The 27760-nt window shown below is 34.4% G+C and overlaps 6 protein-coding genes and 1 long non-coding RNA gene across 19 annotated transcripts; 5 read left to right on the top strand and 2 right to left on the bottom strand.

Moving 5' to 3' along the window:
* The first annotated feature begins 2210 nt into the window (after positions 1–2210).
* On the top strand, positions 2211–4571 carry LOC101267014 (protein-S-isoprenylcysteine O-methyltransferase A). Of its 7 annotated transcripts, XM_004236802.5 has the most exons (4): positions 2225–2326; positions 2478–2544; positions 3368–3453; positions 3577–4571. In XM_004236802.5, the coding sequence occupies exons 3-4, from the start codon at positions 3372–3374 to the stop codon at positions 4161–4163; spliced, it is 669 nt and encodes a 222-aa protein (XP_004236850.1). In that variant the 5' UTR covers positions 2225–2326; positions 2478–2544; positions 3368–3371; the 3' UTR covers positions 4164–4571. The 7 variants fall into 7 exon arrangements, with proteins under 7 accessions (XP_010319340.1, XP_004236850.1, XP_010319343.1 ...); XM_010321038.4 differs by lacking the exon at positions 2478–2544 and having other exon boundaries at positions 2211–2326; XM_010321041.4 differs by lacking the exon at positions 3368–3453 and having other exon boundaries at positions 3454–4571.
* A 234-nt stretch (positions 4572–4805) lies between these two features.
* On the top strand, positions 4806–7583 carry LOC101252167 (pentatricopeptide repeat-containing protein At2g13600). Its single transcript, XM_004237126.4, has one exon. The coding sequence runs from the start codon at positions 5225–5227 to the stop codon at positions 7352–7354; it is 2130 nt and encodes a 709-aa protein (XP_004237174.2). The 5' UTR covers positions 4806–5224; the 3' UTR covers positions 7355–7583.
* A 614-nt stretch (positions 7584–8197) lies between these two features.
* LOC101268091 (nucleotidyl transferase superfamily protein) lies at positions 8198–13357 on the top strand. 6 transcript variants are annotated; one of them, XM_069296347.1, is made up of 8 exons: positions 8242–8517; positions 8599–8666; positions 8794–8878; positions 9713–9792; positions 10376–10428; positions 11516–11651; positions 12530–12705; positions 12793–13357. In XM_069296347.1, the coding sequence occupies exons 6-8, from the start codon at positions 11623–11625 to the stop codon at positions 13317–13319; spliced, it is 732 nt and encodes a 243-aa protein (XP_069152448.1). In that variant the 5' UTR covers positions 8242–8517; positions 8599–8666; positions 8794–8878; positions 9713–9792; positions 10376–10428; positions 11516–11622; the 3' UTR covers positions 13320–13357. The 6 variants fall into 6 exon arrangements, with proteins under 6 accessions (XP_069152449.1, NP_001335317.1, NP_001335316.1 ...); XM_069296348.1 differs by lacking the exon at positions 8794–8878 and having other exon boundaries at positions 8198–8517; NM_001348388.1 differs by lacking the exon at positions 9713–9792 and having other exon boundaries at positions 8237–8517.
* Positions 13358–14294: 937 nt separating this feature from the next.
* LOC101268382 (uncharacterized) lies at positions 14295–19506 on the top strand. 2 transcript variants are annotated; one of them, XM_004236808.5, is made up of 3 exons: positions 14295–14988; positions 17221–17618; positions 18323–19506. In XM_004236808.5, the coding sequence occupies exons 2-3, from the start codon at positions 17249–17251 to the stop codon at positions 19213–19215; spliced, it is 1263 nt and encodes a 420-aa protein (XP_004236856.1). In that variant the 5' UTR covers positions 14295–14988; positions 17221–17248; the 3' UTR covers positions 19216–19506. The 2 variants fall into 2 exon arrangements, with proteins under 2 accessions (XP_004236856.1, XP_069152517.1); XM_069296416.1 differs by lacking the exon at positions 14295–14988 and having other exon boundaries at positions 17081–17618.
* Positions 19507–19907: 401 nt separating this feature from the next.
* LOC101268672 (putative GEM-like protein 8) lies at positions 19908–21522 on the bottom strand. Its single transcript, XM_004236809.5, has 4 exons — positions 21285–21522; positions 21117–21191; positions 20441–20715; positions 19908–20360 (listed from the first exon to the last, which is right to left on the bottom strand). Exons 1-4 carry the CDS (start codon positions 21520–21522, stop codon positions 20178–20180), a joined length of 771 nt encoding a protein of 256 aa, XP_004236857.1. The 3' UTR covers positions 19908–20177.
* A 235-nt stretch (positions 21523–21757) lies between these two features.
* Positions 21758–24456, top strand: LOC104646720 (uncharacterized). The gene is made up of 2 exons (XR_011220400.1): positions 21758–23303; positions 23809–24456. It is a non-coding gene; the product is annotated as an uncharacterized lncRNA (long non-coding RNA).
* A 1522-nt stretch (positions 24457–25978) lies between these two features.
* Positions 25979–27100, bottom strand: LOC101243696 (pleckstrin homology-like domain-containing protein). Its single transcript, NM_001348389.1, has 2 exons — positions 26901–27100; positions 25979–26621 (listed from the first exon to the last, which is right to left on the bottom strand). Exons 1-2 carry the CDS (start codon positions 27052–27054, stop codon positions 26149–26151), a joined length of 627 nt encoding a protein of 208 aa, NP_001335318.1. The 5' UTR covers positions 27055–27100; the 3' UTR covers positions 25979–26148.
* Between the last annotated feature and the right edge of the window lie 660 nt (positions 27101–27760).

Here is a 27760-nt window from a genome sequence, read left to right as displayed (position 1 = left end):
CTGTCCTTTCTTAATTTGTCAAAATCATATCATATCATGTATTTATATAAAATAGAATTCTAGGCTTGCCTATGTGTCGCCACCACAAACACGAATTTTCTTTTAAATTTATTTATTTTCAAAACTAGCCTTCCTTTTTCATTGAAATGTGTGATTTTTTTAATGAAAAATTGTGACTTTAATAAAGAGTTGCGACTTTTATTAAAAGTTGTGATTTTTATGAAAAGTTGTAATTTTAATGAAGAGTTGCAAATTTTATCACAAGTTACGACTTTTACAAAAAGTTGTGACTTAATGAAGAGTTACAACTTTAATGAAAAATTGCGACTTTATGAAAAGTTGTGAACTCTCCGAAGGGTTGCAACTTTTCTAAATAGTTGTAACCTTCCTGATAAGACACAATAAACATTTGTTCACATTATCCTTTGTTGTTTATAAATAGAGAGATTTTCTTTCATTTTAAAATAACAAATTTCTGATCTTCTTTTATTACTTTCGCAAAATTAAATATTTGTGTATTTTGCTCCTGTTGAGTAACTTACTAACACCACTGTTTTTGTATCCATAAGTTAATGAATAAAATCGTTTCATCATGAGAGGATGTAATTCTATAAACCTCTGGTATTTGAGGAAATAGTTTTTTTAAGGAGACATTGTAAATTTAGTGGACTTGATTTTTTCCTTTCTATTTCATTCTGTTTTCACATATCCTGGTATGTCTTTTTACACTCATTAATTTATGCTTATAATATTAATTATTTATTAAAATTTTGTTGATTATATTTCTGCAAAGTTATTGTCTCCGATTGTATTGAACATATGCACATATAGTACGTATGTTGACTGTGCAGAAAATAATTATTGTAATTAATTCCAAGAATTCATGTTTTGATATTTTATATTAAATTCTATAACTTACAAGTACTATTTATAAACTTACATATTATATATTTTTACATGAATATGAAATTTCTCACTAATCAACTGAAGAAATTAATTATGCAAGTTCAAAAGTTATAATTGCTTTTATGTTCAAGCGTAATTTCTTTTTTTTGAATATGTTAACAAATTTTTGAATTTTCTCCTAAGACATATATCACAATTGTATAATCTATGCAATTTAAATGTTTCTTTTTATTATGAAAAGTCTTTGCATATATATTCTTATTTTCTTCTATATTTTCCTTTTAATGTTGATTAAAGAACCAATGATTTTTTATTTCGTGAATACTTTATTCATTAGAGGTTCTTCAGTTATGTGATAATGACAAATAATCAAATTAATGTTGGAATATTATTTTTTAAGAAACTATTTTTTTTTATTATTGTTAATGTATGAGTATTAGGAAAAAATTATTTGTAAGTTCAATGCAATTATTATTTATGACCGTGCGAAGCGCGAAAAAATTACCTAGTATTTATATAAAAGAGAACCTTACACCTGTCTACGTGGCGCCACCACAATCCAGAATTTCCTTTTAATTTTTCATTTTCAAAACTAGTCTTTTCTTTTTCTGAAAAGTTGTGATTTTTATAAAGTGTTGCGACTTTAATGAAGAGTTGTGACTTTAATGAAGAGTTGAGACTTGTATGAAAAGTTGTGACTTTAATGAAGAGTTGCTAATTCTCCGAAAAGTTATGAGTTTTATGAAAGGTTGTGACTTTTCGAAGGTTGCAACTTTTTCAAAAAGTTGTAACCTTTCCGATAAAGCACAATAAATATTTGTTCACACTATCTTTTGTTGTCTATAAATAGAGAGATTTTCTTCTCATTTTAAAACAATGAAAATTTTGAACCTTCTCCTCCTCCTCCTCCTCTTATTCTTCACAATTAATTATTTGTGTACTTAGCTCATGTTGAGTGACTCATTGACACAATTGCTTATGTTACATATCCTAGTATGTATTTTTATAATGACATAAATATTTATGTCATTAAAAATAAATGATAAGTTGTAAAAATTTTCATTTTCCTTTACATAAATTAATGTTTGTTACTACATAATCTTATATGTAAGATAATATAGTGTTTTAATTTTATTGACGGTAGAAATATATTTGAAGTATTATTTTATAAATTTCGTGATATTACAAAGCGCGAATAATTTTACTAGTTAGAAGAAGTAAATAAAAATGAGAAAATAATTAGTAAGTGATTTAGCACCAAACTAGAAAATTTTAAATTAATATCGATAATAAATAAATATTTGTTTTCTTTTTTTATATTTTATGCATATTTAGTTTCTTCCCAAGTGTGTGCTAATGGTTAATACGGTGCTTTCTCTTAATTAAAATAATTACCTCGCCTTCATCAGATCTGGTTGTTGTATGTAAATCTCCTTAATCTGTTCTTCGTTTAATCTTGCCCTCTTGGTTGAATTCATTTTATTTTGTGCATCTTCGGTATGTTTTCGTATTTGAATGAACTGAATTTGTTGTTTTCTGTTTTTGTTTCTGTTCTTCTTTTGTGGATTTAGGGTTGAGCCGCCTTTGCTTGTGTGCATCTCGATTAATTTATGGGGTAGCTTATCGTCTAGCTCACAGGTACAGGTTCAGTTTAGTGTTGCTGCTGATACTCGAACTGGGGATTTTTCAGTTTTTTTTTCAACTCACTAGGTCATTCCCTTGGGCGGGGTGAATTTTATAGGGCAATTTATGGTGTTCGTGAACCTATGGTATATCTATCAACTTAGATATTTTGGGTAGATACTCCGTTGAATTAATCTAATATTATCTGTTGACATTGATGCTACAAAAAAAGAAGCTTAAATGGTGCACTTGATGCTAAAAAAAAGTTCGTTGTTTTAATGGTGCAGCGATGTTATAAAAATTCTATATCTTCATCTGCCATTGTGGACTCATGATAGAACTCAATTTTCGAGTCATTTACTAAATGATACTGATGATATCTGTGCTGTAGATGTTGATTTCTAGGATAACTTTTTTATTAAGTTGCTTTTATCTCAATTAGTTCGTTAAAGAATGTGATAGTTAAATAGTTAATAACTTGTTATTTTTCATGATTTAGTGATGGGAGTGTTAAATCACAAGTTATCAAGTGTAGTGAAAATGTGCCTGAATCCGGTTAGTTTGGATAGGTGTTATGTTGATTGATTGATTTTTACTTTATTAGAGAGTCCAATATCTAAAAGCTCTGTATTGACCCCAAAATCCCATTGATAATGTTTGAAGAAGAACCGTGAGAGCTAAGGGATCACTATGATATCTAAGCTTACGTAGAGTAAGAGATTGTATAAACTGATATTGGAGACGAACTGAAAATGATCTTGTGTATAATGCACGTATAGAATCTAAGTTCTGTTATGTGATGTCTTTGTTCCTGAATGGTGCTTGCATAAATTTGCAGGGAAATGTCATTCTTAAAGGATAGTTTCATTGATTCTGAAGCCCATTTTGTGGTGCTAATTGTACAGAGCTCATCAACATTTTCAGGTTTGGAGTTGAAATTTGAAACATAGCGTATCATATTTTCAAGCCTTTGATGACTCAGACTGAGACCTCATTTTAGTAACTTTAACGAGAGGTTTTGTTTGACTTATTCGCGTGAAATGGCAGAGCTTTTTGGATATACAGCATGCAGACAATTATTGCAAATGTTCATTTCAATTATATTCTTCCATGTTTCCGAGTACATTCTGGCACTTGTCTTTCATGGGAAGTCGAATGTATCTTTTAAGTCGCTTTTGATAAGCAAACATTATGTACTAGCAATGTTTTGCTCCTTGATAGAATACCTTATTGAAATCTATTTCTTTCCCGGCTTAAAGGAATATTGGTGGATAAGTAATTTTGGCCTCGCAATGGTTGTCCTCGGAGAAATCATAAGGAAGTTGGCAATTGTGACAGCAGGCCAAGCCTTCACTCATCTAATAAAGGTTTATCATGAGGAAAATCATCAGTTGGTTACGAATGGGATCTATAGATTTGTCCGGCATCCCGGTTACTGTGGTTTCTTCATCTGGTCTGTTGGTACACAAATAATGCTATGTAATCCAATATCAACCATTGCATTCACAGTTGTTGTGTGGAAATTCTTCTCGGGAAGGATACCTTACGAGGAGTTTTTCCTCAAGCAGTTCTTTGGTTCTGACTACGAAGATTATATGAGAAAAGTTCCTTCTGGTATTCCACTTGTGAGGTGATTATATCCTCTTCAGTGCTCTATATATTCATGCCTAACGTCATCTGCTCATCGGTGCTGAGATAACACTGTTTATGAATTTTATCTTCTTAGACACTCTTTACAGTTTTCATAACATGAAGTTCGCCAGAAAAAGGTTCCTCCTAGATATAACTTCTGAGGTGATGCTTCTATTAACCCTTGTATAGCGCGTTTATCTTATTTGTATCATCATGTTTTCGTCGTATCATGTCTTTGTTAAGACTTAGGTAAACTGTTCTTGTGGGGAGCTGTAAGTTATAACTGTATTTGTATTTATGGCTTGATGGGACAGTGTTTTTATCATACTCTTAAGGAGAAGAAAGGCTTTGTAACATTTTCTTTATTTGTCAATTCATTACCACATTTATGAACATTCATATTTCTATTACGATTATCGTCCTTTATAACAATATTTCATTATAATAGCCTAGTTTTTTGGCCTGATAAATTGGACCATCTAATATGAACCTAATAGATTTCCAGAACTATAAGCCAGGAGGTACATGTCATGAGAAAACAGTAAAAAAAAAGCCATAATGTCTTCACTTTTTTTTTATTTTAGATTTTCATATTTGATATTCGTATTAAAGCTTGATTAATTCGAATTTACGTTGGTATGACTCATTTGAAAAAAACGCTTCCCAACAACGACTTTTTGTTTAACAGTAATAAAGCCACAATGTCCATTTGATTTTCTACTATGACTTGAAGAAATCACTTGGACCAAGATTTCTGTATGTTTTTACTTTGCATCGATTGGATTCGTTAAAAATATTGTTGGATTCGTAGAATTCTTTTTTTTTAATAAATATACTATCTTTGAAAGATCTGATAACACCCTCAACAAAATCCGATCAATCTATCAACTGAGTTGCTACTTAAGTTGAGTTTCGAATCAATTGAGCAACTGAGATTCCCGATCTAACTCAATTGGCTGTGTCTTCTTCTTAAGCATAGGACTGAAATTTGTGCTTAATTTCTGTTCCATCTGATGTTTTAACAACATGCCCATCAATCAAACTTCCTTAAAATCTATGTCAAATGACAAAAGACACTTCTTTATTCAAAAAACTCATCACTTGGGACCTTTTCTCCCTCTCAAACTCAACTCCCTTTGCCAAGATTCTAGATTCTTACATCAATACCAAGTCCCAGTATGTCATACAAACTGTCCATTGCCGAGTTCTCAAGACCCATTTTAGCTCCGAGGTTTTCATAAACAACAAGCTAATAGATACTTACGGTAAATCCGGGGTGTTAAAGTATGCCAAGAATGTGTTTGATAAAATGCCTGAGAGAAATACCTTTACTTGGAATTCCATGATGAATGCATATACAGCATCAAGATTGGTTTTTGAGGCTGAGGAACTGTTTTACATGATGCCTGAGCCTGATCAGTGTTCGTGGAACTTGATGGTGTCGAGCTTTGCTCAATGTGAATTGTTTGATTCGTCGATAGAGTTTCTTGTGAGAATGCACAAAGAAGATTTTGTTTTGAATGAGTACGGTTATGGAAGTGGTTTAAGTGCTTGTGCAGGCTTAAGGGACTCGAGAATGGGAACTCAACTTCATGCCTCGGTTGCTAAATCGAGATATTCGAGAAGTGTTTACATGGGTTCTGCGCTTATTGACATGTACTCGAAAACGGGTGATGTGGATTGTGCAGCAAAGGTGTTTAATGGGATGTGTGAACGTAATGTGGTGTCGTGGAATAGTTTACTTTCTTGTTATGAGCAAAATGGGCCAGTGAAGGAGGCACTTGTGGTATTCGCTAGGATGATGGAGTTTGGGTTTAAACCAGATGAGAAGACATTGGCAAGTGTAGTAAGTGCTTGTGCAAGTTTGTGTGCGATAAGAGAAGGTAAGGAAATTCATGCCCAAATTGTGAAGTCGGATAAGCTTAGGGATGATCTTATTATATGCAATGCGTTGGTTGATATGTACGCAAAGTCTGGGAGAATTGCTGAAGCTAGATGGATTTTTGATAGGATGCCAGTTAGAAGTGTGGTGTCCGACACCTGTTTGGTAAGTGGTTATGCGAGAGTTGCAAGTGTGAAGACTGCAAGAGCTGTGTTTTCGGGGATGATTGAAAGGAATGTTGTGTCTTGGAATGCTCTTATTGCTGGATATACACAGAACGGGAACAATGAAGAGGCACTAAATCTCTTTCTTATGCTAAAGCGGGAATCTGTTTGGCCAACACACTATACGTTTGGGAATCTACTTAACGCTTGTGCAAATTTAGCTGATCTGAAACTTGGTAGGCAGGCTCATACACATATTTTGAAGCATGGATTTCGTTTCCAGAATGGACCTGAGCCTGATGTTTTCGTGGGAAATGCTCTCATAGACATGTATATGAAATGTGGATCAGTTGAAGATGGTAGTTGTGTTTTCACAAAAATGCTGGACAGGGACTGGGTTTCGTGGAATGCCGTTATAGTTGGATATGCACAAAATGGCCATGCTATGGAAGCTCTTGAAACTTTCAACGCTATGTTAGTATACGGAGAGAAGCCAGATCACGTGACTATGATTGGAGTTCTATGTGCATGTAGTCATGCAGGATTGGTTGAGGAGGGGCGTCGATATTTCTATTCCATGGACAGAGACTATGGGTTGACACCTTTTAAAGACCACTATACATGCATGGTCGATTTACTTGGCAAGGCTGGTTGCTTAGAAGAGGCAAAGGATTTGATTGAATCTATGCCGATGCCACCAGATAGTGTGGTATGGGGGTCTTTGCTCGCTGCATGTAAAATTCACAGGGAAATTGAGCTGGGTAAGTATGTAGCTGAGAAGCTTTTGGAGATTGATCCTACAAATTCTGGCCCTTATGTTCTTCTATCAAACATGTATGCTGAACAAGGGAGATGGCAAGATGTCAAAATGATCCGAAAACTTATGAGACAACGAGGCGTTGTTAAACAGCCTGGTTGTAGTTGGATTGAAATACAAAGCCAGGTTCATGTTTTCATGGTAAAAGACAAGAGACACACGCAGAAAAAAGAGATATATTTGATATTGAATACACTAACTAAATTGATGAAGCTTTCTGGCTATGTCCCAAATGCTGGTCATTTGGATGGTGATGAGGAGCAAACCATGCTGGATTTTAACTCATCTGAAGAGTTTGAAGAACCTGTAACAGCTGCCATTGCATGCTAAGTTTGAGCGGATTCGTCACTTTCGATGGCGCACCTATGTTGGATTCTCTCAAAGTACGTTATTTCTGGAGGATCCAACACGCACCCTTTGACATTTTTTGAAGAGCCCAAGCAACATAGGTTGCATGATGGTAGAGGTGGCTTGTGGAAATTGCAAGCTCTATGTACTTGTCTAGAAAGAGTTGGTCAATATCTTTTATACATAATATATAAACAGTCACTTTAACTTACTCTTCACTGACAGTTGAACGCTCCAACTTTCATTGTGTAACTTACTCTTCACTGACAGTTGAACGCTCCAACTTTCATTGTGACCATCTAGACACTTTCAACCGGACATGAGTGCATTTCGCAAAGCACCTTAACTTTGAAAATGCACTTTTAGATACTTTTAATAAATATATTATTTGAATAAATTATTTATCCATAATTTGAATGATAAATCTAAAAAAAAAGAAGTAAAGTACATGATAGAGCTACTATAAAAAGGTAGATTGTACGATGAAAGAGGAATTTGAATATAAGTAAATATATATGTTATATGTGACGTCCTACCTGATCAATTTACATCCTATGTATATTATATCATCTAAGACGTACAAAGTTCAGTTCGAAGTACAAAAATATTTGCATAAGGTATAATCATACTATATTTCTCCGATAAAGAAGATATAATATATAAATATATTCATTAAACTCGATTTTAATAATATTTATGTCTTTTAATCTTGAAAACATACTTTATATAAAATAAGACTTATTCGCCATTAATGAAATATAAATTATAAAGTTAGAAAAACCAAAACTATCGATCCAAATACGCCCACGCCAATCGCAGATAGGCTTTTTTTTTTTTCTATAAACAAACCAAAATGTTATTGCAACAATAGGCCGAATCCATCTCAATTTTCTTTTCTTCTGATGAAAATTAAGAATGTTGAGTGGGTCTCGGTGTAATTTTCATTGCAGTGCTCACCAATTTGCCACCATTTTAGCTGCTTCTACACTGACCTCAGAATCTTCTTTCAAAAATTTTAGAATCAGATTGAGGAGCAGGAACAGTAATAGTTCTTGTTTGAGCAATAAAGTTTGTGATTTTGGGGTCAATTGTGTTCAACCCAAATCTTCAGATACCCAAAGCTCTTTGCTTTCTGAAACTTTGAGGTAATTTGTTGTAATTTTAATCGTAAATTTAGTGATTTTGGGTAATTTTGAGGTATTTATAGTAGATTCTTGTTTGAGCAGTGCAATTAGGGATTTGTTGAACCCAAATGTTCATATAACCAAAGCTCTTTATTTTCTGAAACTTTGAGGTAATTTATTGTAATCTGAGCAGTAAATTTAGTGATTTTTGGGGTAATTTTGAGGTTTCTATTGTAGATTCTTGTTTGAGGTAATGAAATTAGTGATTTTCGGCTAATTTTGAAATATTTATCGCAGATTCTTGTTTGAGCAATAAAAATTAGTGATTTATTGAACCCAACTGTTCATATAACCAAAGCTCTTTATTTTCTGGAACTTTGAGGTAATTTATTGTAATCTGAACAGTAAATTTAGTGATTTTTGGGGGTTATTTTGAGGTTTTTATTGTAAATTCTTGTTTGAGTAATGAAATTAGTGATTTTTGGGTAATTTTGATTTATTTATCATAGATCCTTGTTTGACCAATTTAGGGTCAATTGTGTTTGACCCAAATCTTTAGAGAGTTAAAGTTGTTCACTTTCTGGAAGTTTGATGTAATTTATCATACTCTTAGCAGTAAGTGGTAATTTATTGTAACTTATCTTCTTTGAACGGTGACTATAGTGATTTGTGGGGTAATTTGAGGTATTTATCATAATGTTCTTGCTTGAGTGGTAAAATGTTGTTATTTTGGGATTTGTTTTCATCAATGGTGTACAACCTAAAGCTCTTAACTTTCTGAAAGTTTGAGGTAATTCAACATATCTGTTATTGTTTGAGCATGAAATTGAGTGATTTATGCCCTCAGGGCTTTAGTCAAAGTGGTAAGAGCCCAATACGTGACGTTGGGTTAGGCGCACAACACGGGTTAGAACAGTGACACAGTCAAAAGCCTGGTATTTAAGTGTGGTTAGGGTAGAGGGGCGGGCCTGTCATTGGGCGAGTTTTGAACTGTGCACCGCTAGCCGTTGGGGATTTTTCGGTTATCAAAAGAATAAAAAATTGAGTGGTTCTGGGGGCTGTATTATCAGTTGTGTTCAACCTGAATATTTAGATTCCCAATGTTTATTGCATTTTAATAGTTTGAGGTAAATCTTTTATTTCCCCCTTAAAACCTTTTGTCATTGAAAAAACAAATATAGAAAAGGAAGCTCTTTTGTTAATCCTTGATTTGTAGGCTGTAATTGCGGAAAATGGAATGGGTGAATGGAAGGTTGGAAGCAGACCTTTATAAATGCAATAAGATGAAAGGGGAAAGTAAGTTAAAACTATAAGTTTGGATCACACTTTTGACGTCAACAATATTTAAAGTTTATTGGAATATCATATAAATATGGGCAGGTATGCCTTTCTGCTTACTAAACTATGGTGTGTTGACTTTTTATTGTAGATCTAAAATAAATAGATAATGTTATTTATCTCTTAAGTGTTTAAAGTTTTAGATGAGATGATTCACACACTTTAACTGGGCAACAGAGTAGAGAGTAGAAGGCCCCATGTTCGAGTCTTGTTTCCAATCATCTAACAAAATTGTTACGCATGCTTGGCTCAATAGAAAGAATCAGGTGCTGCACAAGAGAGCATGTTGTGACCTAAAATAAATAAATAAATAAGAGTGGCTTCCCTTTAATAATATGAGTTCTTAGATGAGACGGTTACACATTTAAATAGTTTCATCTGGACAGAGTATTTGGGATAGTTTTTGTTTTATGTTTAAATGAAGCTTACAAAGGTCTAAGAGCTTTTCATCCATTGCATTGACATTGTAATGCCATTTTGTATTCAAGTATGACTCTCCTTAGAATCTCAATGCTAAATCTGTGTTCTATTTCATGTAAAGCCAATCTGGAACAGATGAGGAGCCTCCATCAGAAAGATTGCCAATTCTTACAGGTTTGCTCGTATCCATATACTACTAAGTGATAAAATTATCAAACAATATTTCATGTATGCTGAATTTATATTAATACCCATTTTCATTTATTCTAACTCATGAAGTTTTTTCAATGATTAAATGCTACGTAGATGCCTTGGTAGTTGTTGTCAGCCATTCTTTATGTCATAATCTTTGTTGCATTGCTATATGGCTCTTATGCCTATTCTTTCCTTTTGTAATTTCTTTTATTTTTCTCTTCCTGGTTACTAAAGAAAATTTAGGAAATAGGTGTCAAGATTTGGCCATTTCTTTTAGTGTACATATTTATATGTCTGTGTACGTCAGTCTTCAGTTATACTGCAAGGTCAAAGAACAGCCCTTAGTATCACAGCTTAAAAACCCTGTAAAAACTGTTGAAATATGTTCCAATACATGAGTCATCACAAAGAGAAATATTGTCCATTCACTCATCAATTTGTTTTGTTAATACTTCAGACCTGATCTTTCAACATACTTTTTACTTTATTTTTGTATAAGAAATAAAGTTTTGATGGGACTTCAACTCCTATCTCTTCTCTCTCTTATTTTTTTTATTTTTTTTTAAAGAAAAACTCCTATCTCTTCTCTGAAGTTCAAGTGTTTGATCCTTCTTTTCAACTGGAGCAATTTAGCCCCTGTAAGTGATGTTATTCCTCTTGTAGATTTCATTAGCTCCTTGTCTTTGGCTTAACAGCCTTGGTCATTTAGAGAAATGGCTCAATGCTCTATCAGTAGTTTTTTTTGTATCTAGGAGCTTTCCCTTTTTCTCCTTTGTTCTCATTCAGCATCTTCTTGATGCCAGTCAATATGACAATTAATTCATAAAAAAAAAACTTTACTTTGTATAAGAAGATCAGGGGTAATCTAGCCGTGAATAGTTGAATGGTCAATCTGCAAGTTTGTTCTAAATTTACTTAGGACCTACAATTACTTTCTTCAAAGTTTTACTTCTAATTGTTGCTTATCATAAAAGAAATAAAGAGAGTTTCAATTCCACTTGTTACAATTGCATTGTAAATGAGAAGCAAATAGAGGATTCTCAATTATTATTTTTCGTTTCAATAGGCGGGATAGTAGCTCTGGGGAAATTTGATGCACTCCATATTGGTCACCGCGAGCTTGCAATTCAAGCAGCAAAGAGAGGAATTCCATTTCTTCTTTCATTTGTTGGGATGGCGGAAGTACTTGGATGGGAACCAAGGTATAACTTCTGTTGTCTCTTATGTTTTACGCTGCTGTCATAGAATGTTAAATAGAGAAATATTATCTCCTCGAAATACCAGAAAAGGACAGAAGGATGAACTTTGTCATGACTCGACTCTCACTGCTTCACCCAATCCTGTAATAGTACCTAGGATCAACTTTGAATTCTGAAAATACAAAAGGAAAGAGGATCATCACATCAGAGAGTTTTATCTTGCATTCTCTTAGTGTATGCAAGTCTTAACTTGTAGCAATATTCCACCCTAGCTCCTCTGATTTAGCATAACTCTATGGACCCGGTTGACACTCTTTCTCCAAAGCACTAGATAGTAACATTCTTGAGTTTAGGAATTTCTGTTAATAGGATGATCAATCAGAATATGTACAAAGAAGGAAGAAAATATATCCATATATTTTAGTTCATTTAAGTTTTAACGAAAAGCATAAAATAAAGAAATCAATCTCCACATCAGTATATTTTCCGACAGGAAAACTTAAGTTAATGTCCTCTATTCTTTTCTTCACTGCTTTTTGCGACAAGTGAAAGTTTGTGATGATTCCTTATAGCTTTTTGCTGTATCTTGTCCTTCATCTAAAATTCAAAGGATGTCCTTATCAACATGTTATACAATCTTGATTTGCTCCTTGGAAATAAAATATTTTCAAACGTTATTCTACTCAAGTAGTATATAGGATTAGTCATGGTTTAGAAAATTTGGTGTTTGAAGCTGGAAGGTGTTTACATCTGTTGAGTGTATCCTCCTAACCTTACTCAAGCTTACTGAGAAGTTCCTTTTTTGGTTAGTAGTCTTTATGAAATGCCATATCATGAAATGAGAAATAATATTTGTGAGCATGTGCATATTTTCAACCCAGGGCTCCCATTGTTGCTGAATGTGATCGCAAAAGGATTCTTTCGTCTTGGGCTCCTTATTGCGGTAGTATAATGCCAAGGGAACTCCAGATAGATTTTTCGAAAGTTCGATATCTTACGCCTTGTCAGTTTGTGGAGAAGCTTTCCAAAGAGCTGGGAGTACGAGGAGTTGTTGCTGGTATGTTGTAACATCCTAACTTGATATAGAGATTCCAATATAAACTAATAAAAGATAAAAAAGATGATGATGTCTTGATGACCTCAGGCGAGAATTATCGTTTTGGATATAGAGCTGCTGGTGATGCATCAGACCTTGTGAAGCTCTGTGAGGAGTATGGATTAGAGGCTTATATAATCAATTCTGTCATGGACACAAATCAAATTTCTGGAGACTTGAACTCTAAAGACGGTAAAGAGAGAGGGCAAGTATCATCTACTCGTGTTAGGTATGCCCTTCACAAGGGAGACATGAAATATGTGTCAGAGCTATTAGGTCGGAACCATCGTCTTATTTTAATGATGGAAGACCAAGAAAGGTTTACTAGTGAGAGAAATAGGCTGTCTGCTCCAAAGTCTTGTTTGTTGAATCTTGCACCTAAGGAAGGTCTTTATGAGAATTGTTCAGTTTTGATTGACAAGAGTGTTATTCCCTGCAGAGTAATAGTTGATACAACATATATTCATTTGGAATCCTATGAGGTAGCTAGTTTTTCCTGTGTTACTTCTCAAGACTTAAAGATATTGGGTATTGACTTTGGCAGTCCAAAGTTAGAAGGGGTTCAAATTTTGTAATTCATTCCCGATAATTTGTTAGTGCAACCATTTCTGAATGTCCTTCAGTGTTTAAGTATGAGTATGATTTTTTAAGCGGTACCTTTCTGCTAAATTCACATTCTTTTTACCGGAACATAGCTGAATTTACTGATATTCTAATTTCTAAGAATCTGATAGTGTGAATAGAATTGAGATGATAAAAGTGCAACAAAATAGCAAATATCATTATGTAATGACTTTTGACCATTACCATACATAATGGATTTTGTTCTATCACTACAAGTAGATTGGTTAACAACTTGGTTACTATTACTCTTTCATTGTTTGAGTGTTCTTGTATTTGTCCTAATTAGTGAAAATCCTTTGATTATAATCCTGTCGTACTTGATTGAATATTATCCTTTCCACCAATATCTTTAGTGCTTGAAGTCTATTTCCTTCAATTCATTTGTAATTGTTGAAATGTGTGAACCATCTTATCATCTATAACTTTGAACTGTCGAAGGGGAGGTGCATATTGCCTTAAAAAGATGTTTTGTCTCATCTAAAATCTTAAAATAAAAAGGTAACACTTTTGTTTAAAGTTTAAACAGTACTACAGTAGTGAATGCAATATGTCTATAACTACTGTTGGTGTCTGCTTACTTTGAGCATGTTTGAATCCTTATAAGGAGTGCTTCTTGTAGACTTCTGCTCTCTCATTCCTGTTACAGTGGTTTTACCTGATTTAATTATCATTCCCTCACTGCTTATGAAAATCTTGTTCATCATCATCAAGTAGGTGGTTGTCTGGAATGTTTTGTTTCACGGATAAGGAAATCTTGCTGTGATCTTTAAGAGTGTTGTTTGACAACTTTAGAGGACCAAACTAATGTCTGGATTCAGACGTGTATAAAGTGGAACCAATGTCTTATATTAGGCTGTGGCACGTAACTTAGAGAGAGAGAGAGAGAGAGAGTTATTAATTTGAAGGGATTGTAGAACATGATGAATGTTGCTTGGAAGTCTACAGATCTTCATATATTAAATTCAGGAAAGTATAGTTTCAAATTTTTCATTGGAAGCAGGGATAATTTTGTTATTCAAAGGCTCTTGGTATTTGGGTTCCTGCAGTTTTGTGGGTCTCCCAAGGCATTGTCTACTAAGCTATTGCCATTGAAGCTGGTTAAATTGTTAGCAGAATGTCACCATGATGAGACAAGGGAGAAGCTCAGTAGTGGACCGCTGTTTCTTCAATGATCTTTGTCCACTTTGTCGGTGCATCAAGTTGTATGGTACAGAAGGAGAAGTGGAGTTCTCCTTCTCAAGTACGAACAGTTTCCTGCTGTGTTTCGTGTACCTTTTCTGTTTAAAAAAATGTGTTTTATATGTGGTCTTATTGACCATATACTAGAAGCTGCACATTGAAGGATGATCCTCGACCTACTTGATGCAAAAGGATCTTGCTTTGTGGGGCTTGGTTCAGTGTCTTGATAAATTTAGATTGGAGGTGTTGTGCTGCCATTGTTGGAGATGTATTTCTGGCTTATGCTTTGGTTTGAAGCATATGTAGGAAGTTTTGATGGGCCTAAAGAGGTCATGAAAGGAAACTCAGCTGCAAATCTTGGGACGATGCAACCCTGAATCTACATACTCGTCGCCTGGGTCCTGTCATCTCGTTGCTTCAATCTAGAGATCTTGCAAGCAGGTATGACCGTATGAACAATAACTGAATCCAAAGTTTAAATCAGTACATAGAGATTATAGAGTATTAGACTTAGAGACATTTAGTAGATTCTGGCATAGCTAAGAATCCTATTTTACATACTACCATGCTACTAATGTACTGGAAGCCTATCAGTTATAACTGTTTATTCATGTAACCTTGTGTTGGAGGGATGCAACATTCTGTAAGGTCAGAGGGCCTGAGGCTGTGATCCTATTGTGCTATATATCGAACTCTACATAATTTGAATGTCATTGAGATCTTATTGAAAGACTGCTCCCAGGGATTTGGTCTAGTGGTAAGATTGCAACAGGTAATGGGTAGGTTAGGCACACGTTACAGATTTGGTATTTAAGTGGAGAAGGGCAAGGGGCCCGGCCCCTTGTCCATCGACTTCCGAACTGTGTGCCACTGGCCTTCAGAGATTTCTCAGTTCTTTCTAAAAAAAGATTGTGGAATACTGATGCTAGCTCAACTTATTACTTCTATTCCTCTTTGTCCCTTATGAATTATGATCCAGTGACAAGCCTATGAAGTATTTCAGAGAAGAATGATATTTAAAGGTCCATCCTGAAGTGAAGTTCTTTCTGAAAGATCGGAAGATATCCTACACACTCGGCTGTATCTAGTAAAGCCATGGTGCTGTGGCTAATTCTATATGTGAATGGGATTGTGTTCTCCTGCCCTGTTCCTTCAGGTCTTCTCCACTAAAGCTATGATTCTCGTGTCGGCCTTCAAGTTGTTCCTGACAAATTTGTTCAATAGGAAGGGGCTGTTCTTTCTTCTTCTTTATGATCCTTTTGGTGTATAAGGACTCCACTGATCTTTCATGGATCTTCTTATAAAGTCCTGAATTTGCTTGATCGTTGTCTATTCACATCTGGTGTTTTTTTGCTGCTTGAATCAAGATTTCTGGTATTCCAGCTAATGTTATTAGTTAGATTGAGGAACTTCTTCTACTGCCCAGTTTTAGGTAAATCTACATGGTGTTTTGATATCCTTAGAGCTGGAATTTGTTGTTCCTAGACAGCAGCATGAGGAATCCTCCAAATCTCTTTACTTCAAAACTTGCATTTTGCTCTATGGGTCATTTCTGCGTCACCCTTAACTAGAGGTCTCGGGTTCGAACCCTAGGTTCATCTTGGGAGCATCGCCCCTGAATGGGCCCTGCAGTCCATGATATGGACTCAAACCCTGAGTATGGAGTACCACCCACGTACGGGTCATGCAGTGCGCGGTTTGAATTTAGTCGGGGTTCCAATGTGGACTCCGGGCGCTGGAAGGAAAAAAAAAACATATCTGCAAATGAGAATCACTCTGAAATACTTTGCAGACATGAAAAGTCTGCAAAAGAGAATAAGATTATGACTATTTGCAAGCAATTATTTGGTGGTAAATTTATGATGTTTACATCAAATTATGATTATTAAATGTATTAATTTGTTATTAAGTGACAAGAAGATATGTAAATGATACATATTATTGAATTGGCCTAAACATTGAGTATGGGACCCTTGTGTCAATTAGTGCCAATAATGTAATTGAGAGTCATTAATCTTTCCTTATCTTAGGATACCAAAGGACAAATAATGAATAATAAGATAGTACATAGAATAAAATGTGTTTAATGCGAATATACTATAGGTTAGTTGGAGTTTAACTATTTAATCTTGTAGGAGTTGTTTGGTAAGATGTATCGTAACAAAGGTTGAATACAGTGCATTACTAGTAATACTGAGATTAATATTTTGTCATTAGTTATGTTGATATTATTTTTTTATGAATAATTTGATTTACGATATAAAATCAATAAGATGTATTACGATAAAAATAGTATCGAATAAAATGTATTATGATTAGAATATAAATAATATCTCGTATTGTTATTTCCTTTATTATGCTTCATATGTTGGTAACCACCATATTTCAACTACTTTTAAATAATCAATCTAATGAATCTTCAAAATTAGGTTAGATTACATTAATATAATATTTTAAATTAAAAATTAGATAGTAATTTTTTTAATAATATCATAAAAATATATATTGTTCAATCTTCTTATTCAAAATGCTTACACTAAATTAAAAATATTTAATACATAATTTTATTTTGCTAAATCATAGTATAATTATTATAATTACTTATATAGTCCAAAGTATTATAAACAGCAAAAACAATCACAAAATGAAAAGATAACTTCTCTTTCTTTCCAGTATAAGATCAGAACCATAAACTTCTCCGATGGCCGGCGCCGGCGACGATTCTCATCTGCAGAACGACGTCGTTTCAGTCCACTGTATAAACGACAGTCTCGGCGACGATGAGCTTCGGGCCGTACTGTCGAGACTTGGAGACGACAAAGACAAGGAAGTTTTCGGGCTGGTATGTAAGCGGTGGCTTCGTATTCAAAGTACTGAAAGGAAGAAGCTTTGTGCTCGGGCCGGGCCTCACATGCTCAGAAGAATCGCGTCCCGATTCACTCGATTACATGAGCTTGATCTATCTCAATCGGTTTCTAGATCTTTCTATCCTGGTGTTACTGATTCTGATCTTTCAGTTATTGCTACTGCTTTCTCTTGCTTGCGAATTCTCAATCTGCAGAACTGTAAAGGTTCGTTTTTGTATTTTTTTCTGAAGTTTTATAGTTTGAAATTTGTTGAATTTGAATGGTCATTGCTGAAGTGAACCTGAGCTACTGCAGGAGAGGCCAAATGCACCAATCAGTAGTCGTACTCGTATATGTAGTGATACTTCACATCTAGTACCGATTTAAAATCTTGAATTTGTTTCTCTGTGGGATGGTTGAGCGGGCTTTTCATTAAGATAAACACACAAAGCAGTTGAAGGGGTCAACATTTATTATATATATACACATAAAACATAATTTTATCCATGTATAACCTGTTCGGATGAACCCCTGGCCCCTTACTAGCTCTGCCCCTGTCTGTGTGAGGTGTTGGATGTATTGTTCCCAACTTGGACATAAAGGTTTTGACCTGATGTGGCGAAGACTGCCTCTTCCTCTTTTCTATCTTGTAAATAATGGGTTATTATGATGAAAATGGAGTAATGGGGTTTGTGGAGGATTTTAGGGGATTTATGGTTGTTTTTTTTAGGACAATTAATTGCAAATTTGTAGGATTTTGTGTTTCTGCCTAAAGATTATGTCTTTTTTTCTATGTGGTTTTTGTTGTGGTAGGAACAGGCTATTATATCATATGTATTCCATTTTTCAAGAGTGTAACTTTATTGTGAATCTAAGGCTCAGATGCTTCCTTGACTTAACTTGCACGGTTTTATGGTCCAAACATACAGGCATAACAGACAAAGGATTGGCTGCTATTGGATCAAGTCTGTCTTCTTTACAGTCCTTAGATGTATCCTACTGCAGAAAGATCACTGACAAGGGGCTTTCAGCTGTTGCTGAGGGGTGTCATGACTTGAGAATATTGCATCTTTCTGGCTGTAGATTTGTCTCAGATTCATTAATGAAAGCTCTCTCCGAGAATTGCCATAATGTGGAAGAGATAGGTTTGCAAGGATGCACCAACATTACCAACTCAGGTCTCTCTGTTATGGTTGAAGGTTGCCGGAGGATAAAGCATTTGGACATTAACAAATGCATCAATATTGGTGATATTGGGATATCTAGTGTGTCTGAAGCTTGTTCATTGACACTCATGACATTGAAGTTGTTGGATTGCTATAAAGTTGGTGATGACTCTATCTTATCCTTGGCCAACCACTGCAAAAATCTTGAGACACTCGTTATTGGTGGTTGCCGTAACATATCAGATGAGTCCATGAAGTCACTGGCAGCTTCTTGTAGTAATAGTCTGAGGAAACTGAGGATGGATTGGTGCTTGAATATTACAGACTCTTCATTGGACTGCATCCTTTCCAAATGCAGAGAGCTTGAGGTTCTCGACATTGGCTGCTGTGAGGAGTTAACTGATGCTGCATTTCAACAATTAGGAAGTGACAACTTTATGTTGGGGATGAAGATTTTGAAGGTCAGTAACTGTCCAAAGATCACTGTTGAAGGAATTAAGAAGCTTATGAAGTCATGCAAATTTCTTGAATATCTAGACGTACGATCTTGTCCCCTTATCACTAAAGCAGGGTGTGAGGAGGCTGGAATTCAGTTTCCTGAATCCTGCAAAATAAACTTCACTGGAAGCTTAGCAGAGCCAGATGTGTTACTTTGAGCAGTACTTGTTTTAGCAATGTCTTTGAAGGCCTGATGGGGATCATACAGTGTAATTATCACCTTCTTTGCCTAAGACCTAAAATATGACTTTGGAAGCTCCTGATGTCAGTCCCTTGTTCCCATTAATTTGCCTTTTGTTAAGCATCAAGTTTTTCTGTTGTAGATTATTCCCTGCTTTTCAGTCATTTGATATCAAACTCCTGTATATCATCCTTGTAAACTACTAGTTAGCCCCAATGTTTGCTGTAGGTGTTTTCAGATTGTGAATGAAATGAATCCATTGCTGCTAGTTTGAATGTGAACTTATACCAATCATGATGGTTTAATTGATTACACATCTCGTACAACCTGTCCAATGATTCTGTTGGAATAGTTCAATCACAACTGCCTGCATTTATATTTGCTGTATTAGCTGGATGCCACAACCAATCTGATGAACAATTTAAACTGCAGATTTTATATCTTATTTCATTTTACCCAAAAGATAAAATAATTTGAAGACGCTATATACCATACTAATAAAAACTTGAAGGCAGCAAAGTCTGTGAATGCAGTATTAAATTTGCATATAAACAATCTAAAATGCTAATCCTGAAACTAGCATATTGTTCTTGTTTTCATATCTATCACTTGGGTCATAAAGTCTTCTCTAAGGACAAGTAGAAAGCTAAATGAATCAAAAAAAAAAAATAATCAATCTATCTCCACAAGTTTTATAATAAATTTGTACATTCGTATCTCTTGCTATCTCAAAAAACAAAATAAGTCTATACAAAAGCTACCAGTTTTAGAGAAAAAAAAGTCTATACATTCCCATTAACTCTTAAGGGCACAAAGGTTAAACCTTAAGCCTCCTTTGAGCAATGGATCTAGTTACAAAGTTTTAACAGATCCCTGAATTCGTTTTTGCATGAACGTTTTACATTGAAGAACGAGCTCATTAGAAAAAAAAATGTGTCTTCATAACTTGCTTGAGCTGGAGATTGCCTGCTGCAGATATCTCAGTGTCTTTTGATGATTGAGGAATCCCATAAACCAGAACTCAAAATCATCCTCTGTAATTACTTGTATATACTTCTGTGATGGCTTTTGCATATTTTTGCTCTCTTTTGCTTTCATTATCTTACTTATTGGGATGGTTACCTGCCATTGTGAACCAGTTAGATTATGCTTTACGTGGTTAGAAAATGAAAAGTTGGAAGAAAAATGGAGCAGAGTTATACCTTATAGTAGATTCTAAGCAACTTTCCAGTTGGAGATAAGAGCTTTATTGATCTCTCGCTGCAGAAAGCAATCTTATCGGTAGAGATGAAGAGAAGGCCTGCTATTGGACCAGCTGTCGTTGATAAATAGCATTGAGAAACATTCAATAGCTTTTCATCATCTCTAACACTGAACTTCTGCCTGAATATTTTCTCCAACCCTCCTACTTGAAGGATTTTTGCTCCAAGGCTCAATTTTCCCTTTAAAGTTTCTGTTAGTTTCGGGCTTAGGCTCACTGCACAATCAGAGTACATTTAGAATCAATATTTTCTGTCATGTTTACATGAATTTTGTACTTATTACTCACTTCTCTGAGTTCTTTAGATTTACACTAGTGTTTGGTCATGACTTCACTTGCAAATACTTAAAGGTGAAGTTTGTCCATCAGTATTCGCAATTGGTGAACATTTTAGCATTTGAAAGGCTGGTATAGTATGGAATTAACTTGTCTGAGTAGCATTTTTGAGTGAGATAATTGTTTTCGCTTTAACCTTCTTTTTTTTTTCAAATGGAGTTCATGTCCAGACACAAACTTTAAGTTCAAATACTTATTTTTCGACTTAAAACAAACTATTATCTCAGTAATATTTTCAATAGATATATTTAAGTCTTTTATAGAGAATTTTAAGCGCTTACCATGCTCGCGGATGCTTTTTACTAGACAATCCACCCTTTCTCCCAATTTGTTCATCTTACCAATGACATATCTTCCTGCATATTCAAGAATATTGTTATTTTTATGATCTCTTCATTCAAGGTTTAGATCAAGTTGATTCTTCATCAAGGGACCAGGGAAATACTCACTCTGCTTAATTTGAGACAAGTTCTTTGAAGTTGCATATGGAACGATATGGTCTTCGCAAGCAGGTAAGGCAAGTAGTCTTTTCGGCTGGCTTTCAAGTGAACCTACTGATGAACTCATGGGAATACCCACCGAATTTCCACGGAGTAAGTCCATTGTGATTCTGGTTTGAGGTGGAGTATTACTGTATTTTGAAGGTATGTGGGAAGTATTTAAGTTCGGTTGATGGTTTAAAAGCATTGCATTATAGCATTATATATAGGTGCTTGCAGAGGAGTTGGTGAATCCTTTAACTGATTGTTGCATGAGTCAGCTATGAGTCATCTGAGATAACCAAAAAAGGTCATGTATATGCTTTTTCAGAATTTTCTGTTGTATCAAGAAGAAACAGTAAGATGGGAGTGTCTTCAATGATCTTTTTGTTGATTGAAATTTGAAATATTCTACAAAACAATCAAAGTGCAGTGCATGTTCAACCACTCCCTTTATTTTCTAAATTCATTTTATATCTTTTTCTCTTTGCTCTTAAAGGTATTGAAAGTGTCTTCTTTTAGCTGTCTGGTCAATTACAGTAAACTAAATCTCAAGCTGACTCATTTTGTCATTAAGATTTGTGTGCACATGTGTTCTTTTCTTAAAGTTTTTAATCAGTTGACAGATTTGCTTTATGATGCTGCCTTCTTTTGTAAGTTGAGCCAACCTATTGAAGTCATCTCTTCATAATAAGGTAATTTAATTACGCTTAATTGACTCAATTTCTTTCCCGTGATTCTTTATGATTAAGCATTTGTTTAAACTAAAAGGGAAAGGGTCTGATATACCCCTCAACTTTGTCATTTGGAGCTGATATACCCTTTGTTATGAAAGTGACTCATATATACCCCTACTTATAAACAAATGACTCACATATACCATTTTCCTCTAATGTAAATGAAAAAAGAAGAAGATAATTTTAATCTAACTTTTTATTATTTCTTTTCTACAATATATAATCTCATATGAGTAAATTTAATCATCGTAAACATATTTTTTTGACTTTTTTTTTTGTTTCAATGACTAATTTAGAATTATTATTTTGATAATCAAATTTATTTATGTTTCAATAATATTCTTGTAAAACTTATTGTAGATGACCAAATTTTTTTCTTCGAATACAAAAATCAAATTACAATATAGACAAAAAAAATTGTTTAAATTTTTTTTCTTTAAAGAATGAAAGAAAAAAAACAAAATAAGAATAAGAAACTCAAATAACTATAATAAAAGAAGTCCAAAAATAATTTATGTATTAATAAAATTAAAATATACCTTGAACTTTGTTAGAAGAATCATATATATACCCCTAAATAATCTGTTTTTTTTTTTAAATAATAAATATAAATTTAAAACTAATTTTTTAACTTCCGTCAAAAGAAGGGTATATGTGAGCCATTTTGTAACGGCAGGGGTATATGTGAGCCGTTTGTATAACGATAAGGGCATATATGAGCCACTTTCATAACGAGGGTTATATCAGCTCCAAATAATAAAGTTTGAGGGGTATACAGACCCTTTTCTCAAACTAAATAGAAAAGGGACATTGTTTAGAATCATATTGCTACTTTTAGACTAGCTGTCATATGCTTTTGAATTGATCTCAAGTTAGTTTTTAGCAGTCTTGTATGTTAAAGTTGACAAGATGAAAAATTCGAATTTATGACTGTTGTTGTACAGTAGTGATGATTCATAGCCACCGCTAGCCTGTCCCGTTAGGAACATGCGTGGGTCATCGTTGAAGTGTTGCTTAACTAATTAGGCAATGGAAAATAGTCATTCTAAGATCTCAATCCGACATGTAAGATCTATATTACATGTGCTTGTCTGGATTGTATGTATACACGCCTTCTCCTACAAGGCAGCTATTCTGATCTTGCTTTATTTTTCTCTCCATCTCATCCTGATGTGTATGGGCAGGTTATGTAGTCATTCATGCTGATCCTATGTGGAACACAACACACAGACATATGATTTAGAAGTTTCTGGTAAACTAACTTATCTTTTCCCTAGTTTGACCATATATCTTTTATCTTTGGACATCAATCCTATGAAGATTCTAAAAGAAATAAAAGTATTTAACAATGAAGCATAAAAAGATAATAACATTTTTTGATTCATTTTTCATGTGTATCATACAAACTACTTATCTAATTATTAATAAATTATTGGGAAAAGGGTTTGATATACCCTTCAACTTTGTCATTTGGAGCTGATATACCCCTCGTTATAAAAGTGGCTCATATATACCCTTACCGTTATACAAACGGCTTACATATACCCCTGCCGTTACAAAATGGCACACATATACCCTTCATTTAACGGAATTTTAAATAATTAGTTTTAAATTTATATTTGTTACTTATAATTTTTTTTAAAAAATTATTTAGTGATATATATGATTCTTCTATAAAAGTTCAAGGTATATTTTAATTTTTTTCATACATAAATTATTTTTTGACTTCTTTTATTATAATGATGTAACGAACTCAGGGACCTTGTGAAGGTACCAGGTTCTCAACATGAACAACTCGTTGACTGCCAACTAGAGAAGGTACAGGAAGTTGGTGCATATTTCCCAACTGTGTCAGAAAAGTCAGATCTTTCCAACCAATGGCATGAGCTTAAGGAAAGGGACTTGTCTTACAATGCACTTCTCTTAACATTGTTTTTTAGTTTTTGCAACTTGAAAAAGCACTCTCAAGAACTCTTGCAAAAGCTATAGAAAATCAAAGTGAAGAATTATTATAGAACAACCAAAAACCCAGGCGTATATTGTGTAGTTGTTTGAGAATATATTCTTTTGGTCTTACATTGTAAACTGATCTTAAATCTATAAAGGAATCAGTGTGGTGGGTGTTGAAATTCTAAGTTGTCCAGAGTGATAGCTTAGTGGGTAGTATAACTTCTACTTAAGCTTATCAAGCAATAGAAGTTATTGCTTGTTGGTGAGATTAAAATTTTTTTCTAACATTTGTGTAACTAGTTTTACTTTTGCTTGTGAAGATTAGTGAAACAGTTGTGTAAATCCTGTGAGACAGGTCGTGGTTTTACTCCCTTGAGCAAGGAGGTTTCCACGTAAAATTCTTGTGTTGTTAAACTGCATTTACTTTCTGTTATATAATCTTGTTTGTGTGTCAAGGACCTGGTCCATTGACTGATAGTGGACGCATAGATTCTAACAATTTCATTCATATTTTTTCATTTTACCCTCAGTGTCGTGCTTTTTTAGTCACAAGAATCTCATGGTAGGTTCAACGCCACAAGTCCAAACGTTCTTTTCTTAAACTTTGTGTTGAGTCAAATTCCACCACATAGATTGGCTAGGGGAGAATACTATAATATGTTTAGAATTCTGTAACGTGTTTCCATTCTTTTTCAATTATATTAAACTAGCAAGCTAGTTGTTCAATTTTTGTTGGAAAATTAGTTTAGTTACGCAAAGCTTAAATAAAATGAGCACCAAAGGGTGTGGCGTTGTGATCAATGAAGTGGACTTGAGAACCATAAGGTCTGAGGTTCAAATTCCAGCTGATGTTTTTCCATTTGTCTAAGCCATGTTGGATTGAGTTACCTGACACTTGTGTTGGTAGGAGGTAACAAGAATTCTTATGGAATTAAGCGAGGTGCACAAAGTGGTCAGACATCACAATTATATAAAAAAATCAAAATGAATTAATCCTCTATCATATGCAAAACGAGAAGAGCAATTAGTGTTACCGAAAATATCTCAAGAAAGTTAGTTATAACTAAATCAAGATATGAGAAGTTTTGTGCCTTCTTTTGGATTGTATACCCTACTATCATGGTTTATCTATGGTACTGAGACTCTTCGAAATTCCTACCACACACGCGTGGTGTGAGATAAACACCGGATTTTGATCACTTGGGGTAATTTGACCACATCTATGATCAAGAAGTATAGATTGATTGTATTTGGTTTGTTTTTTGGGTTTATGTCATAAAGATGTAGTTATATGAAGTTTGAGAATGCTTTGCTATTACACGAGATATCAACAGCAAACCAACTGTAATCCCTCAAGTAGGGTTCGGGGAGGGTAGAGTGTACACAAACCTTGTATATGTTGGAGGCATGTCGGAAGCATGCGTAGGACTAAATTGAGTTAGTTGTATGGTGTGGGTATTTGCTTATTTTCTACGAGGATCAAAATGGATTGTGGTTTAGAGAAGGGAAACACCTGTTATTATGAACTGGTGCTTTGATAGCAATAAAGGGGTCATGATCACAACATTAGTGATTTTCTGCATGGTAACAAAAGAGGTTGCAAGCACAACACATGCCTCGCCTCAACAAGGCACGGTCCGGGAGGCAGTAAGCCCAAGCTCAGAAATCGCTATTGTGAGCCCTCTGGCTTCAATCGCCACTCTGTGGGGCTGCTGAGGTACTATGGAACATGTTATAATAACACATGATTTACCTCTCAAATCTTAGATTTTTGGTTTGGTTACCTATTTGATCATATTTCACTCAAGAACCAGGGCTTGAACTATTGAGGTAGTTTGAGATATTTGACACTACCGTAGACTCTATATAGCCTATGGGTGTGTGATTACGCTATGGGGATATGAATCAAGGCTCACTATCGATGTCATGAAAATGGATGGATAGTCCAAAAGATGAATTAGCCTCCTGTTTGATTAGTTTTACAATAAGTCTATACATTCGTATTAACAACTTAGGCTTAAAGCCTAAAAAATCTAAAACCTCCTTTGAGCAATGGAGCTAGTTACAAGTTTGAACATATCTGCATCTTGCATCAACATTTTACATTGATGAATGGGTGTATTAGGAAACAAAATAAAATTAAAAAACTATCGTCTTAGCTGATTGAAGTTTGTGAAAGTTGAAATTGCCTGCTGCAGATATCTTAGAGTTTTTTGATTATTAAAGAACCCCATAAACCAGAACTCGTAATCGTCCTCTGTAACTAACTGTATATACTTCTGTGATGGCTTTTCCATATTTCCACACTCTTTTGCTTTGTTGATCTTACTTATTGGGATCGATACCTTATATCGAATTCTAAGTGACTTCCCGGTTGGAGATGAGAGCTTTATTGATCTCTTACTGCAGAAAGCAATCTTATCAGTAGAGATAAAGAGAAGTCCTGCTATTGGCCCTGCTGTCGTCGATAAATAGCATTGAGAAACCTTCAATAGCTTTTCGTCATCTCTAACGCTAAATTTCTGCTTGAATATCTTCTCCAACCCTCCTACTTGAAGAATTTTTGCTCCAAGGCTCAATTTTCCCTTCACAGTTTCTGTTAGCTTCGGGCTTATGCTCACTGCATTATTAGAAGTGGCGACGTTAATGACATAAGAATCAATACTTTGTTATTGTATATACACATAATTACTGCTTCTTTGCATGAGTTTTAGTACTTCATGACTCACTTATATGTGTTCTTTAGGTTTACAATTGTGTTTGGCCGCGGCTTCACTTTCAAATACTAAATTCAATATTTGCAAGTTGAAGTTTAGCCACCGGTATCATTAAGTTATACTCTTTAGAACTACTACAGTATCGAGTTGATTATTCATTAAGAGACGGAAAAAATACTCACGTTGCTTTAATTTAGATAAGATCTTTGATGTTGCAGATGGAATATGGTCTTGACAAGAAGATAGGGATAGTAGTCTTTTAGGCTGCCTTTCAAATGAACATACTGCTGAGCTCATGGGAACACTCACCATATTTCCACCGATTAAGTCCTTCATTTCGACTTCTGATCTTGAAGAGGATTGCTATATTGTTAAGATAACTGAGATATTATTATGGTTTGGTTGATGGTTTTAAAGAACATTGCTTGTAGCACTATATATATAAGTTGATGATGACTGTTTCATGAGTCAGCTATTGGTCATCAAAAATAAGCAAAAAAAGATCTTGCTTTTTTTTTTTTTTTAGAGTTTTCTTTATCAAAGTGCAGTGCATGTTCAACCACTGCTTTTTCTTCTTTGTTTCTTTCCTTTTGCTTTCAGTCTATTAATTTATGTTGGTGGGTGTAAATCATGGGAAAGCGGAGTACGAAGCTAGGAATTTCTTCCTATCTACCTAAGCCATGATGGACAGAGTTACCTAATACTTGATAGATTCACATAGACCGAAAAGTGGTGGTTGAACACCGTTTTCGTCAAAAAATTATACTGTGTATATAGAACATCATAACTGAATATATTGGTAAGAAGTTATACATATAGTTCAAATCTTGTTCATATATAGGTGAAAATTTATTTTTTATATTTACATTTAGTCTTGAAGATATATACTTGGTGGATTAGCACAAGCTGACCATGACAATACCTTCATAAAAAAATAGTATATTCCTCAATTTGCTGCAAAGGTCTTGAAACATGGATCCTTTTAGCTTTAATTTTCAGTTACAGTAAACTAAATCTTTGGTTGCCTTATTTTATTATGAAG

This window comes from Solanum lycopersicum, chromosome 4 (genome assembly GCF_036512215.1).
Source record: "Solanum lycopersicum chromosome 4, SLM_r2.1".
Lineage (NCBI taxonomy): Eukaryota > Viridiplantae > Streptophyta > Magnoliopsida > Solanales > Solanaceae > Solanum > Solanum lycopersicum.
This window is presented reverse-complemented; position numbering and strand designations above follow the sequence as displayed.

What these genes read in the sequence shown, in the direction of transcription:
- LOC101268672 (XM_004236809.5), bottom strand. Translation starts at nt 21,522, where the DNA reads ATGCTTTTAAACCATCAACCGAACTTAAATACTTCCCACATACCTTCA. An exon ending in AAAAAGCATCCGCGAGCATG is followed by an intron (nt 20,716 to 21,116) that starts GTAAGCGCTTAA and finishes CTGATTGTGCAG; the next exon opens with TGAGCCTAAGCCCGAAACTA. An exon ending in TGCTTAGAATCTACTATAAG is followed by an intron (nt 20,361 to 20,440) that starts GTATAACTCTGC and finishes TCACAATGGCAG; the next exon opens with GTAACCATCCCAATAAGTAA.
- LOC101268091 (NM_001348387.1), top strand. Translation starts at nt 8,288, where the DNA reads ATGTTGAGTGGGTCTCGGTGTAATTTTCATTGCAGTGCTCACCAATTT. An exon ending in TTGCTTTCTGAAACTTTGAG is followed by an intron (nt 8,518 to 10,375) that starts GTAATTTGTTGT and finishes TTTCATGTAAAG; the next exon opens with CCAATCTGGAACAGATGAGG. An exon ending in AAGATTGCCAATTCTTACAG is followed by an intron (nt 10,429 to 11,515) that starts GTTTGCTCGTAT and finishes TCGTTTCAATAG; the next exon opens with GCGGGATAGTAGCTCTGGGG.
- LOC101252167 (XM_004237126.4), top strand. Translation starts at nt 5,225, where the DNA reads ATGACAAAAGACACTTCTTTATTCAAAAAACTCATCACTTGGGACCTT.
- LOC101268382 (XM_004236808.5), top strand. Translation starts at nt 17,249, where the DNA reads ATGGCCGGCGCCGGCGACGATTCTCATCTGCAGAACGACGTCGTTTCA. An exon ending in CAATCTGCAGAACTGTAAAG is followed by an intron (nt 17,619 to 18,322) that starts GTTCGTTTTTGT and finishes CCAAACATACAG; the next exon opens with GCATAACAGACAAAGGATTG.
- LOC101267014 (XM_069296418.1), top strand. An exon ending in GAGCTCATCAACATTTTCAG is followed by an intron (nt 3,454 to 3,576) that starts GTTTGGAGTTGA and finishes GTGAAATGGCAG; the next exon opens with AGCTTTTTGGATATACAGCA.
- LOC101243696 (NM_001348389.1), bottom strand. Translation starts at nt 27,054, where the DNA reads ATGAAGGACTTAATCGGTGGAAATATGGTGAGTGTTCCCATGAGCTCA. An exon ending in CTTATCTAAATTAAAGCAAC is followed by an intron (nt 26,622 to 26,900) that starts GTGAGTATTTTT and finishes CTAATAATGCAG; the next exon opens with TGAGCATAAGCCCGAAGCTA.